This window comes from Aulonocara stuartgranti, assembly GCF_965226115.1.
Source record: "Aulonocara stuartgranti genome assembly, chromosome: 8".
NCBI classification, from domain to species: domain Eukaryota; kingdom Metazoa; phylum Chordata; class Actinopteri; order Cichliformes; family Cichlidae; genus Aulonocara; species Aulonocara stuartgranti.
This window is the reverse complement of record NC_138959.1, coordinates 10,262,174-10,276,497: the sequence shown is the minus strand read 5'-3', so window position 1 is coordinate 10,276,497 and position 14,324 is coordinate 10,262,174. Positions and strand designations below refer to the sequence as shown.

The following is a 14,324-nucleotide window of genomic DNA, read 5'->3' as shown; positions in this document are numbered from 1 at the left end:
CTTGTGGACTAATGAATCTCACAGATGTGTGTGCACACATGCATGCGCCTGTGCCCATACAAACACACTCACACAAAATCCCAACAAATTTTCTATTTCCAGATACCTAGAAACATCACAGCGGAGAACAAATAAGAACAGAGACCATGTTTCTTCCTGGAAGTGGTTCAGTGACGGAGACAGTGAAAGCAGGTGCTGTCACTGCTCTGGGAGTCAGAAAAAGCCCAAAAGTAATAAGATCTGAGGGGATAGAAAAAGGTAGAGTTGGGTGAGATTACTTGGCAGAGTCTAGCGTGACACGCTTGGAGTGATATGCTGTGCGGAAGGCACACTCTGTTCTGGGATCTGTCTCAAAGTCCTGACTCTGTTAGTCTTACACTGTGTTTATGGGGAGAAAATAGTTTTAAAGAGGGCATCCACTATGGTCTCAAAAAAACTGATTGAAGGCTACAGGGGCTATCGCCAGAAGGTAGTACTGAAAGCAACAAGAAGACCTTTAATAAGATTGAGGCAGGATGAGAAACAGGGCACTTTATGCAATCAGGCAGCTTAACAAAAGCGAGGTGGTGTTGCAGCAATTGCCCCATTTCTCCAACAGTAACTAGACCAGAGAACTGAAAGGGCTTCTGCATTATAGTCTAAGTCCTTGCTGTGAGCAGAAACTTCAGTGCCAGGCAAGCCAGACAATGACCTGCAATTGCCGCCCCACTCTAAGCATAGTGGTCAGAGAATTACATGGGCTTAAAGGAAAAGGATTTACATGGACGAGTGCACAGTGAAGCAAGAATGGAAAAGGTTGGGGATAAAGGTGTCATAAGACAGAAAAGGTAGGCATGAATGATATGATGAGACTTGTAAAAGACTGTCCTTTATTTATATATGATCTAAGCTCATTTCTGCTTAGTTAAATAAGTGTGTAGCATGCAGATAGATAGGTGCTGATTCATCTGACAGAGTGCAACCCTTTGTTTATCTCAGTAACAATCACTGCGAGGTCAGTAGCTCTACAGGTCAGTAAAACAGGACAGCATTAATCCATTTATCAGATATTCTGCAGATTAGCCTGCAACGCGCACGCTTCTGGGATCTGTAGTCCAGAGTGACGATTTTCTGAATGAATCCGAGTCATTTACACAGTGCATGAAGGTCTTCATATATCAAAGGCCTCTGTTATTAGACTCGGTGGTGCTGAAATCAAAGCTTGACCTCAGAGTAATACGCAATTTCTATCAACCGGTAGCACCTCATTTCTCTCAAACCCCTGCCGTGCGTCACGCTCAGCGCACGTACCCTACTGCTCCCCCACCCATGTGCCCAAGGCGACCGGGCAACCATGAGGTGTGAAGTGAGAGTTGACAAAGCGCCCGGCACTGCAAGCCTGAGCGAAACCGGCCCCCTCTGCGCTCAGGGCTTAGCCCGGCTCAATTAGCGTGACATACTTTCCTCTGTGATCGCCTGCCTTCCGCCCGGCTTCTGGACACAGCGGATTATGCCCACTAACTTCGGCTGCGCACTTCCCAGGAGGCACAACAAAAAGGTTTTCTTTACCATTTTACACACAGTTTCAACAGAAAAGTGACTTGTATGACAGCGGAAATGACTGTGGGCAGGGATATGGCTGAGTTTATTCCTCAGAAGGAGATTGTGTATAATGGCTTGCTGCCTTACTCTGACCGGTTGGACCGGGAGGCCACGGAACTGTTGGCGGAGATCAAAGCGAACCTGTGCAGAGCTGTCCTCCTCAGAGAGCTGTGGCCCGGGGTCGCTTTCTGGTCCAGGAAACTTTTCTCGTAAGTACTGAAGCAAGGTTGGCGTATGATTTAAGACTACCCAAAGGTAACTTAACCCATAGCCAAAGATTCATAACAGTGGGCTTAACAATTGCCTGCATCTTAAAATAAAATTGTGACAGAGTTAAGCAAAGTTCATCAGATAGTACATTTGATTGCTACATTTGAAATAGACTGCAATCTGTCTGTGGTTATAGGTGGAAAAACTTTAAAAGTGTCCTTTGCTGTATTCTTAAGTCTGGAGTTCCAGGAATATTAGTGCACAAAAGCATTTAAAGAAGCAGCTACTTGGTGTTATTGACCTGTCTGCCTTAAGAGGACATCAGGGCATAGTGTTCTGCCTTATAACTTTAATTAAAGGCCGAACCTTAATTCACTGTGTGACTTGGCATAAACTCAAGTTCAATAGATTAGGTTTAGTGTTGAGACAGTCGTACACTGTAGCTGTGTAAGCCTATTCACTGTTTCAGAATATAGGTTAAGTGTAGGAAGTAGGAAGTGATCACCTGTTCGCTCAGTGTCCTCTCTCACCCTTAGGTTTCTGAAGCTGTACGGCCGCAGGTTCAGTAAAGATGACCACATCCTCTTCATCAAGCTGCTGTATGAGTTGGTCACGCTCCCAAACCTGGAGCCACACATGATGCAGAGCTATGCCAGGCTGCTCATTCAGCTTCTCAAGTGGGTGTGAATGCAAATGTACACGAATTTAAACAGGGATGTTGGGGTGAGGGGGTCATGGTAAATCATAAAATCCTCTCAGAAAAAATACCAAACAGAACGAGCTGGATATTGGTTCGAAATTAAACGAGTTATGATAAATTTAACTGTCGACAGACCTTTTGCCTTCATGAACACGTATTAGGAGGGAACTCATGTGTGATGGCAATTACAAATTGCATCTCAGAAAAAAGATCATTTTTCAAAACTTAAAAATTAGTTATTTATTATTTAATTCATTTATATTTAACACTTTCTTGGAAAAACCTAAAGCCTGAATTATCCATGATGCAATGCATGGGAAGACGAATTTCAGGGCCTAGATGGAAAGAAGAATAGACGCAATGCTGCACAGTAAAATAAGTGATAAATAAAATAATAAATAAACCAGAAATACATATATAAGTATTGTACAGCATTTTTATGGCGATGAAAGCCACCATCACGCTGAGGAGAAAGCTTAACTCCTCTGCATGATCCTCTCTTTTCCTTCCTTTTAGTAAAATGAGAACAGAAAGCCATACGATTGGTAAACATCAATGCACCATAAGTGGCGTGTTAAAGTGAAATTTTGCACTTACTTGTATGCTATTTGTAACACAGTCATTTGATGAGTCAAATCATTTGCAGACCCGGGGGGAATCAAACCAAATCATTTTCAAAAATGCTGCATCTGTGTCTGAGCCTGAACCCGAATCACAAATCATTTATTTAAAAAAAATAAATAATAATAAATAAGCTCAAAATTTTCACCCATTGGGTATAAAATCACACATTTAAACTGAAAATATAGAAGTTAAATCTGCCCTTTGTCAACAAATGGTATGAAACAAAACAAAGGATCTCTGCAAAATATCTCCTATGTGTTTCCCAGATGCCAATAAATGCCAGATCATCCTCTGAAATGTCAAGTGGAAGTTTAAAGTAGCGTAAAATATTGATACTTGGTTGGTATATTGTGTTAATATCTTACAACCATAGAGCGGAAGTTTAAATTTCCTTACACGCACAAATGCACTCAAAGACACTCTGAAAGTAAGTACAAGGGACAATAAAGCATGCTGGCTTAACATTTATTACTCTTTAAGCGATGCTTTTGTCTCTCAGATCAAATTTGTCACTTCTCCAGCGACAGTAGGGTTTTCTCCAAGACGGTCACATTAATCACTTCCCATTTGTCACCAGTTGTTTTCAGGATTTTCACATCCATCACAAAACAACCTCTTAATGTAGACGTCATTTGTCTGAGTGTTTTCCATTAGATGAAAAGAGAAAGATCTGGGCTAAGCGTATATGAAGTGCCAGGTTTCAAAGCTGAGAGATGAGCATCAGGTCTCAAAAGGCTGCTTTTTTTTCTCATCTTTTGGATTTCGCCGTCATTTTCTCTTCTTTCCTTCATTTTTCACATCTCCCAACTGAGAGTTTGTTCCATCGTTGTTAGATGAATAAGTGGGGAGGATTTAGAGGTTGTGGAAATCATGCATATTCTCAACTGCACAGACTCTCAACCTATTTCTGAGGTTCAATCCCTTAAAAACTGTGATTTTACAAAGAGCAAAGTAATACAAAAGCACAAAGAGAGCAAAGTGGAAGTTCTCAGGAGGATTAAAAAAACTGCTCCTTTTTAAGCTTAGAGTTCTCGTAAGGGGCACACCATTACTGTGCAATCTAAAAGCTTAACAAGGTGTTTAAAAGAAAACAACAAAAAGTAAAGTCAATGCATGGTTAGCCTGCAGAAACCCAATTATGCCCACTGCTAGATCTTAAACATGTCTAATTTTTTTTTTCACAGTGGAGTGTTATGAATGTTGGATCATGACTATTTTATACCAAGTGAATCTACGTCTGCAAATTACTAATGCCTGCTGCTGTCAGTCCACTTATGCATTATTGAATACAAAGAATCACAGCGTTGTGTTTGCATACATGCCAATAAGATGGCAGTCATCATGCTGAGTGCAGCCTGTGAGGCAGTGACTCATTTTCTCCACGATTACAGACTCTTTCAGACGCCCTGTGGTCTTTCACTTCAATATGACATTATTATTAGAGGCTTAAATATCTAATAACCTACCAGGACCCTTGTAAAAGCATTATAAATAGGCCAGACAGCTGATAACGGACTTCTTTTTCAAACAGGAAGAAAGAACTTCTATCACGGGATGACCTCCAGCTGCCGTGGCGGCCGCTCTATGATCTCTACGAGAGGGTTTTCTACTCTAAAACCGAGCACCTTGGGCTCATCTGGTTCCCTAAGTATGAAGCTTTATATTTAATTGTAGCTGTTGTGACATATGGTAAAGTGCAGTATCAAGATATGTGTTTTGAATTAAAGAAGAATGCGTACACAGTAGGAAACCTGCTTTCTTTCCTGCCAAAAATGACATGAGAAGATTGATGCTACTTTCATGTCTGTGTGTTAAATATGAAGCTACTTACAACAGTAAACACAAAACCAGCAAACCGGCAAACTCAAAGGCTCAGTTTCTGAGACATGGATTATGCCTAATCCTAGAATAAATCCTTTTTTTCAAATGATATCTTCATTGTATTTCTCCTTTAGTCTAGGACTAGGCCTAATCCATGACTGGGAAAAAGGGTGAGGGAGTAGAAACAATGAGAAACAGCTTGCTGGGCTCTCTGAACCGAAGGTATCAAACTCATTTTAGGCAACTGGCTTCTTCCAGCCCAAGATTATCCCACATTGGCCAGGCTCCTAAAACCTTTTCATAATCACCTATTAAAAAATATTTTTTCCCTTTCTAAAGAACTGCAAGTACACACTGAACAGTTTGTTGTAGTTACAAACAAAGACTACTGTAAGTTAAACCACTTGATTTAACCAGTGTAGTGTTGTAGGCAATGTGTAATTATTTATTTTTTTGGTAGTAAGCCTACAAAAGTCAACACACTTCGACCCTCCAGCTTTGACATTAACACTCCAGAGAACTATTCTCAAGATAAACATCCATACAGTGACAATCTTAAAATGATGTCTTCCATCTCTGTACTTTTTACACTCTGCAAAGTCATCCAGTGGGCCAGATTAGACTCTTTGTGGTTTCTGGCTTACAGGTATATATTCTACATTAATATACTACACTGATCATAACTACAGTACCTACCAGCATCACAGTTGTTTTACTGAGGTATTGTGCTGGACCAGTAACATCCTTGTGTGGTTGACATGAAGAAACTTTTCCTAAAGAACATAGACTGTAGCCACGGCTTTTCACTCCATTTGCACCAGTTACTAACCGGCCACTTTGATAGATACACATCTTCAACTGCTCTTTAACACCAATTATCTAATCAGGTAATCCAATGGCAGCAGCTCGATCTATTTAGGCATGTAGATATGACCAATACAGTCTGCTGAGGTTCAAACCAGAATGGGGAAGAAAGGTGATAAAAGTGACTTAGAAACTGGCATGGTTGGTGTTGCCAGATGGCCTGGTCTAAGTATTTCAGAAACTGCTGATCTACTGGGATTCTCCCACAAAATCATCTCTGAGGTTTCCAGAGAACGGTCTGAAAAAGAGAAAAAAGACAGTGAATGGCAATTCTCTGGTTGAAAATGCATTATTGGTACCAGAGGGCAGAGGAGAATGGCTCCAAAAGCAACTCAAATTTAAAGAAAGTACTGTATGCACAAGAGAATCTCAGAAGGCACACTGCATCAAACCGAAGCTATAGCAACAGAAGACCACACCCAATGCCACTCCTCTCAGCTCAGAACAGGAAAACTGAGGCTACATTTGCACAGGCTCACCAAAATTGGACAAGAGAAGATTGGGAAAACGTTGCCTAATCTGACGAGTAGCAGTTTCTGATGCAACATTCAGGTGGCATAAAAGCATGAATGCATGGATCCATTCTGCCCTGTGTCATATAGAGGGCAGAATGGTGATATAATGCTGTGGAGGATGTTTTCTTGGCACACTTTGGGCCCCTTAGTACCAACTGGGGATCGATGAGACACCACAGCCTGTTTGAGTATTGTTGCTGACCATGTTCTTCCCTTTGTGACCATAGTGTAGCCCATCTTGGCTGCTTCCAGCAGGACAACATGCCATACCACAAAGCTCAAATCCCCTTAAACTGGCTTCTTGAACGTGACAGTGAGATCATTGTACTCAAATGGCCTCCACAGTCCCTGAACTCAATCCAATAGAGCACCTTTGGGATGTGGAGCAAGAGATTCACATCACGGATGTGCAGTCGACAAATCCGCAGCGGCTGTGTGATTCTATCATGTTAATATGGACCAAAATCTCTTAAGAATGTTTCCAGCACCTTGTTAAATTTTTACCACAAAGAATTAAGTGTCTCAGGAGTGGATATTGCATTCCATTAAAAAGCAGTATCACTCCTTATAATTCACCCAGTGGCCGCACTGGAAACTTACAGCTGTGTGAATCTGTGTAATCACCATCAAAGGTCTTCCTGCTTTACTGTTTTAAATATTTTATATTTAGATTTGGGTTCTGTTTTAATGCTTTGAAAAAGTACTGACTTGTAATCAGACCGCACTATGACCACACCCATCACCAAAGCGAGGCTTTGTTCGGATGTTATGTACATACCTGTTATGTTTTGTTACCGTGTATTGCTTGGTTGCGATGCTGTTGTGTGTGTGACATAATCTGTTGCCAGACACACACAGTCACACACAAACTCATAAAGAGAAAACAATACCAGCCTTGCAGTCACAGCTGGTACAAATCTGAGTTGTGGTCTGAATGTTGAAGGTTTGTTTATTCCTGATGAGGACATGTGGATCTCACAGCATAGCTGAGACACACGCACACACTCACACCTCCTCTCTGTGCTTATTTGCAGCTCCGTGGACCACATTTTGAAAGCTTTGATCAAAAGCTGCAGACTGTAAGTCTCATCCTCTGTGATCATATAATTTGGGCAGCAGATAATGTGCTGCTTTGATCTTCAGTTGAGCTATGTACTGTAGATCATTGTGTCTATTTGCACCTTTAGCCATCTTTGCTTGTCTGCATCTATTGGTGCTCACGTCTATCTTTGTTATATGTGTGTTTCTGCGTATCTTTTAATGATTTTTCTTAGGTATTTCCCTGCATCATCCACCAAAGAGATGCTGGATGAGTGGCGCCCCCTGCTGTGTGTGTTTGATGTGGTTATGCAGAAGGCCATCAGCAACATGGAGCTGTTCCTGCCTACCATCATGCCCCCGGAGGGACACAGCCAGGGCTTCCAGTAAGTGGGCCAACTTGAATGGCTCTGGTTTGAAACAGTGTTATCCTCCAAGTACAGCTTGTCAGAGCCAGAGCTGACACAAAGGGTACACAAAGAGGTACAATATGTTTAACTTGTTAGTAAATCTCAGCATTTAAGGGATTTGGCTTTTTCTTGTAATGTTCAAAATGCATAGCCACATTTTCAGGCTCTGTAAGCATTTACACCTTTGCTCCTGGGAGCTTTAATGAATAGTGTTCCTCTTGCATCAGCAGTGCTTCCTTGCTCTCTTTGTTTTGCTAATATTTTGCTTTTTTTGGAAAATCTTTGCCCCTCTTTCTCTGCACTCTTCATGGCCATGTTCCAGCTACCAAGCCTCTTCAAAGCCTTCAGTGCATTCTTTAGTTCATTCACTCCTTTGCAAACTATTTGTCTGGATTTATTCTTGGATTCATAAGTACTTTCTGCACAGTTTCCACAATACATCATCTTTAATACTCTATTTTTCCACTTCAGTTTTTTTTTTCCTTTCTCATCCAGAATATACAGGGGAGGGAATGAGATCATATTTTGGGGAACTTGAGATTGATGAGGGGGATAAAGCCTCAGGTGTGTGTGTCATTGGGTGTGAATGTAATGGTCTGTTTTCTGCATGTGTGTGTGTTTTCAGGTTGTGGTTTGATGAATTAATGCATCTTTGGATGTCATTGCAAAATCAGCCAAGCTGGGAAGGGGTAAGACACAAACACACACACACACACACACACGTGCGTTCAATACTTCAGGCACTTTTTGCTCTTTCTGAAATCATTTGACACTTAGTTTTAAAAACTGTTCACTGGCTTGAAAGTGGAATTCTTTAAGCCACAGTGAAGTCAAAATTAATGAAAATTCCACCTCTCAAAATTCTTCTTAAATCTGTCACACCAAGCAGCAGATTTTTTAAAAAGTTTTAATTTATTGTGTGATGGATCATGCAGCTTTCCATTTTTCTAAAAGTGCAGAGTAATTCCAAATGACACAGATTTCTACATTTCCCGATGGCAATGATTGAAATGTTGTTAAAGGATTGTCAGTTTCCACTCAGCGCAGATAAGATTTTCCACTTTGGTTTCCATTCAGCTTCATGGGCCACAGTGGCCTGGCTTTGCACATTTCCTCCTCTCTTCTTCAGCATCTCGTCTCCTTTTTTCCCATTTTTTTTGGATGACACACTTCACTTGTGGAAACATCCTTTGTCCTCACAGTGAATGTTTGCCTAATGTTCTCTTACAGCACTTAGTGAACCTGTTTGCTCGCCTTGCCAATGATAACATAGGCTACGTGGACTGGACCCCTTATATTCCCACAGTGAGTCATTAGCAGAATTATGTTTGTATACAAGTGTTCCCGTAAATGTGGTTTACTGGGAACTCATGGGCTGTGTGAGAGCAGTGGAACTATTGTTTGTATATGTGCATGTCTGGATAGATCTTCACCAGGATCCTACGAAGTCTGAACCTTCCAGTTGGGGTCAGTCAGATGGTGTCACCTCGGTATCTTACCAACTCCTATGACATTGGATACATAGTGTTGTGGGTGACAGCACTTCTGGTACGCAGTCTTTAGATTTTTCTGGCGAAATGTGTAAGAAAAAACATTTACATTTCATTGCAACTGATTACTTTGCTCTTTTATATACCCCTGCAGGGTGGACCAGGAAACCCTGCACAGAAAGAGCTGACCTGCCTCTTCAACAGCATCGCGTCCTTCTACCATCCATCCAATCACGGTCGCTGGCAGGTAAGCCTCTTACTCTCACTCGCATGCAAACATGCACACACTATGTGAAACTCCATCTTCGGTTCCTCATTTGATTTATCGCCTGTCATTCGGGACTTGGCTGGCTCTCTTTACGCAGCAGATTAATAACAGAAGGAAATCTCAGATCTGCTCACAGCAGACTGTGAATGTGGCTCTGGGTGATAATTCTTATGTCTAATGTGTGTCTGCAGTCTCGACTGATGAGGCTGCTTCAGCGTCTTCCAGCGAGCGTTGTGCGCCGTGTGCACCGGGAACGTCACGCTTCCCCTTGCTGGATCACACTGGTCCCTGAGCATCAACAGTTAACAGACGCGGATCTGCAGGAGTTCACCCGCAGCCTCACTGGAGCCTCCCTTCTGGCTATGTTCAGGTACTGCACTCTGATGGCTGTTAGCCCAAATGAAGGCTTTAAATAGGAGCTATTATTATCACTAGCGTTGTTTTATCAACTATTCAAAATGACCCCTATTTTCTTATACTGGAGCTTGGTTCTGCCCCTCAGTTCATCTACTGTCTGAAACAAGCTGTTTTGGCTTAAATGCCTTCTTCTGATTGGCTGCCCCTTACAACCAAAAGAACAGCAAGTAGGTGGGGCTTCAAAGAGAGACAAGAACTGAAAAAAGCTGTATCAAAGTGGATGTTTAGAGTAGGATGAAGTCCAAGCCACTGGTTCCCAGGGACTACATGTGCTTACCTCAGTTTTTGAAACTTTGACTATGTTACAGTTTTTTCTGAATGCTTAAACACTAACTGTGATTCCTGTAGCACAATCTCTAAAACTATTCAGACTTATAGCAAAACCACTCACTGAGTTTGCAAAACTAAAAGCACAAAAACTGCTTTGCACTCAGTTTGCAATTTTGTAACACACACTTTGCAAAACTGTAGGCACAATTAACTACACAACACTCAATTACCAAATTTCCAACACACTCCTAGCAAAAGTATACACATGTATGGCTATCATTAACACTAATTTGCCAACTGTCTGGCACACTTTCACATGTGAAAACTTTTTTAGATAATTAGTTCACTTTGCAATCAGCCTAAGCACTATAATACAGGTAAGCTGTGTGTGCGGAGTACAATGGAGGGAGCAGAAAGAGTGAGAAGTAGAGGGGGCCGAGGAAGAGGACGTGGAGGTGAAGAAGTAGGATGAAGAGGACGACAAGGACAAGGAGGAGCAAGAGGAAGACGAGGAGGGGGGAGAGGAAGATGAGGAGGGGGGAGAGGAAGGGTAGGAAGAGTAAGAAATAGAATTGCTGATGACATCAGAGCTACAATAGTGGACCATGTAATCAACCGTGGAATGACCCTGAGGGTAGCTGGCCAACGGGTCCAGCCCAACTCGAGCCGCTACACTGTAGCAAGTACCATAAGGACATCTTGAAATGAGAATCGGTTAGTACAGTCACTTCGCACAAAGATTTGTAGCACTGCCATATGCCAATGAGAAACACACCAATACCATTGATGTAAAAATACTGAAATTGTTACTTTACAGTATCAGAATCAGAATCAGAATACTTTATTGATCCCTGGGGGAAATTATTTTTTTGCTAGATGACCAGATTGCTAGATGACCAGATGCTGGGGGCAGAGGAAGCATGTTCACTGCAGACCAAGTAACCCATATAGTCATTATGGCGATTGCAAATAATCCTATACTTGGAAATAACCACTTGTGTTTGTTTTGATGTGTTTGAATAAACACCAGTACTTGAAGTTTGGATCCCTCTATGCTTATGGATCTATGACAGAAGTATGAGCTCAAACTGACATAGCCTACCTTGTGCACAGAGAAAGCAAAAGCCAGATGTGTTTTGTATTCATACCATCAGTGTGCAGTTGGCGCATTGTGTGCTTAGGAGATGATGGCTTGTGTGTACTGTTTGATATGGAAACACCATTTTTACGAAGGTGTGAAGAGTTAATCTAGCTGTGTTTGCTTTTGCAAGAGAACTACAATGTTTTGATTATTGGGTGACAGGTTTTCTTATTTGTGTGAAGAGTTTTGCAAAATTAGCCAATAGTTACAAAAAATGTGCTTAAGCAATCAGAAAAAACTGTAAATAGGAACATCTGTAATGATGTAGAAATGACAAAAAAAAGGAAAAGTGTAATGGGTCCACTTTAAACTGCTTTTCTACACAGTTCACTTGTGATACATACATATGTGCATGCATAGGGCTACAGTACAGATGTAAATACAGGCATACTCATACACACACTCACATGCTGTTCCTAATTTTGACTTGACTTGATAAGCTTATATAGTGACTTCTCCATAAATCTGGACATTTTTCTCTTAACAGCTGGATCACTACACTAACAAAATATTAACTCCCCACCATTAAGCAAGCGAGAAAATAATCAAGCTGTGCTAATTGCTATGAACATGAAACACAGCAAAACAACACGAGCGGCTTTTAAAGCCAAGCGTACGAAAAAAGCACCAAACAAATAGTACAGCAGGAAATTATGAGCAAAAAAAGTCAAAACAGCGGAAACAAACAAATGAGCATTAATGAAAAGCCCCCCCCACAAAGAATAAATAGTGATTATATTAGATGTTAGGTAGAGCCACTCTGTAAAAATAGTTTGTAACATGACATTTAAAACAAAGACTATGCAAGCGACCCTGTGTGGGAAGTCCGATAGAAATGATATCCACTCGTGCAGAAATAGTTACCATAGGTGTCATTGTGGGTGTTGGTGTGAGCAGTCTGTTGCATAGTTTGAGCCAATTAATGGTCTTGCTCACCGGAGTTTAATGACGAGAATTTCTCCCGACTTTCTTTTATTTTTTGAGCCAAAATTCAGGTTCACAAATAGATTTGGTTCCATCTTCCAACTATCCTTTTTATCTCGATGATAACACTGCTGCTGTTTCGAGTATCACAGCTACCAAAAGTGTCCAGCTAATATGAAGATCGGCAGGTCAGCCTTTGGATCCCTAAAACCTCCAAACAGCAAGGTTAAAACTGGCTTAAGACAAAAGGTGTTACATATACATGAGTCATATTGTGTTTGCTTTGGTGTCTCAAGTCATCATATCAATGTTCCCTGGGTTGTAACTATGTAAACAGCCAACAAACACTCCATCTGAATAATTGCCTGCCAGTTATCTAACTGCTGTGTCTCGCTAATGAGTTCAGTCGCTTCGCCTCCTCGGCCTCTGCCTAATCTGGACAAAGACAGGTCATCTGTGATTAGTGTCTACGTGTGTCGTTGTTGTTGTCGCTGCATTGCATGTGCACGACTGTTCATCTGCCCTCTCCTGGTGATTTGCAGTAAAACTGACAGTACAGATGCAGCGTACGCTCTTCAGAACCTGGCTCTCCTCACACCAGAGCTTGTCATACCACCTGTTCTTGAGAAGTAAGTATATGGATATCAGCCATCAAGCCTTTTGATGTACTGTCAAAAACATGCTGGTGTAACATCATTAATATTAATGATTTTTTTTGCTGCTTTTTATCATTCTTTGCCTTACTTTGAAGTGCTGTCTAAGTTTTAGTGAATATAAAAAGAAAGCATAATGTTGGAAAAACAGTTATTTACATAGGAAACTGTTTGCAGTTATATTTGTTTTGATTTGGGAAATTAAGCAGTATTAGTTACAAGTACTGCTTGCTTGATGTATGCCTTTGGATGGACAGTTTCAAAGTGTTTGCCTTGATAATGTACAAAATCTTAAATCTGGATCATTATTCAATATTTAGATAGAAGTATCTTTTTCTGGGATTTCCAAATTGATGTGCGCAGTGGTGTTGAGCAGTCATTCTTTAGGCCTTCTGAAGGTCTTTCAAACTTGCTTTTTCACCCCTTTTTCAGTCCAGTTCTTTTACCTATTGTAACCATTTTTCAGTGGAATATTTTGTTTTTTAAAATTTTTTCAAATTTCTTTGTTTGATTCTTCAAAACATGATAAAAAGTAATAACAGAAATAATTTTGCACCAAAAATGTATTTGCAAAGTGCTGGTAGATGAATACGGCATATCCTAGTGTGGTGTGAAATAATGGGAAAAAATCCAGCAGCGGAGCTGATCCATTGATTAATGGTCTCAATGGAAGGGTGGAGATATATCTATCTCATATTTCATATTTTTTCTACTGATGTCCATTAACATGCACTGTCGCTTTACACAAAAATCAAAATTAATAATAATTAATGTACACTTTTATTTAGAAAATCAGCATGCACTGTCCCTTTTATCCAAACTGTTTTTGTCTTATTTATCATCCTTGTGTCTCACGTACAACAGAACCTATGCAGCAATGGAGACCCTGACTGAGCCGCACACCCTCACTGCCACCCTCAGCTGCATGATTGGGATGGCTCGCAGTCTTGTTTCCCCTAACAACCATTACCCAGAAGGCCGTGTGCACGTGCTCCCACTGCTTATGGGCTCTCTGCCAGGGGTGGACCCCAATGACTTTAGCAAGTGTATGGTGAGTAATTGATGCGTTGATGAGGAATAAAGAAGAATTGTTAGACAAGTAGACAATGCAGCTCTCACTGATTAAATTCCCATTTTTTGTTACATATTCAGGTCTTTCCAATTAATAATTCCTGAAAGTGGAATGAATAGCTCGGTTTGAAGAACTTTGCAATTAATGCGGTTCAGTCTTCAGTTTCTGCTTGAATTGTAAAATGGATTGGTTCCCTCTTCTAGTGTGCTCATTTTCTTCAGACTATATTAATCCATCACACCAGAATAAATTAGTGCGTTTGAAAAAGTTATTGCAGCGACATCTGGTGAGGTATTTAACATGCAGCGTGATCATGTCAGATGATG

General features: G+C 40.9%; 1 protein-coding gene across 1 annotated transcript in view; it reads left to right on the top strand.

The window, feature by feature from the left end:
* Window positions 1-685: 685 nt before the first annotated feature.
* psme4b (proteasome activator subunit 4b) overlaps window positions 686-14,324 on the top strand; it is a 54,630-nt gene continuing 40,991 nt past the window's right edge. The window contains exons 1-12 of the mRNA XM_082544317.1: window positions 686-1,790; window positions 2,328-2,468; window positions 4,647-4,763; window positions 7,350-7,394; window positions 7,590-7,739; window positions 8,389-8,452; window positions 8,994-9,068; window positions 9,189-9,311; window positions 9,408-9,500; window positions 9,713-9,891; window positions 12,816-12,902; window positions 13,791-13,977. Of these exons, the coding sequence (XP_082400443.1) occupies window positions 1,585-1,790; window positions 2,328-2,468; window positions 4,647-4,763; window positions 7,350-7,394; window positions 7,590-7,739; window positions 8,389-8,452; window positions 8,994-9,068; window positions 9,189-9,311; window positions 9,408-9,500; window positions 9,713-9,891; window positions 12,816-12,902; window positions 13,791-13,977 (1,467 nt within the window). The 5' untranslated portion in view covers window positions 686-1,584. The remainder of the gene's footprint in view (window positions 1,791-2,327; window positions 2,469-4,646; window positions 4,764-7,349; window positions 7,395-7,589; window positions 7,740-8,388; window positions 8,453-8,993; window positions 9,069-9,188; window positions 9,312-9,407; window positions 9,501-9,712; window positions 9,892-12,815; window positions 12,903-13,790; window positions 13,978-14,324) is intronic.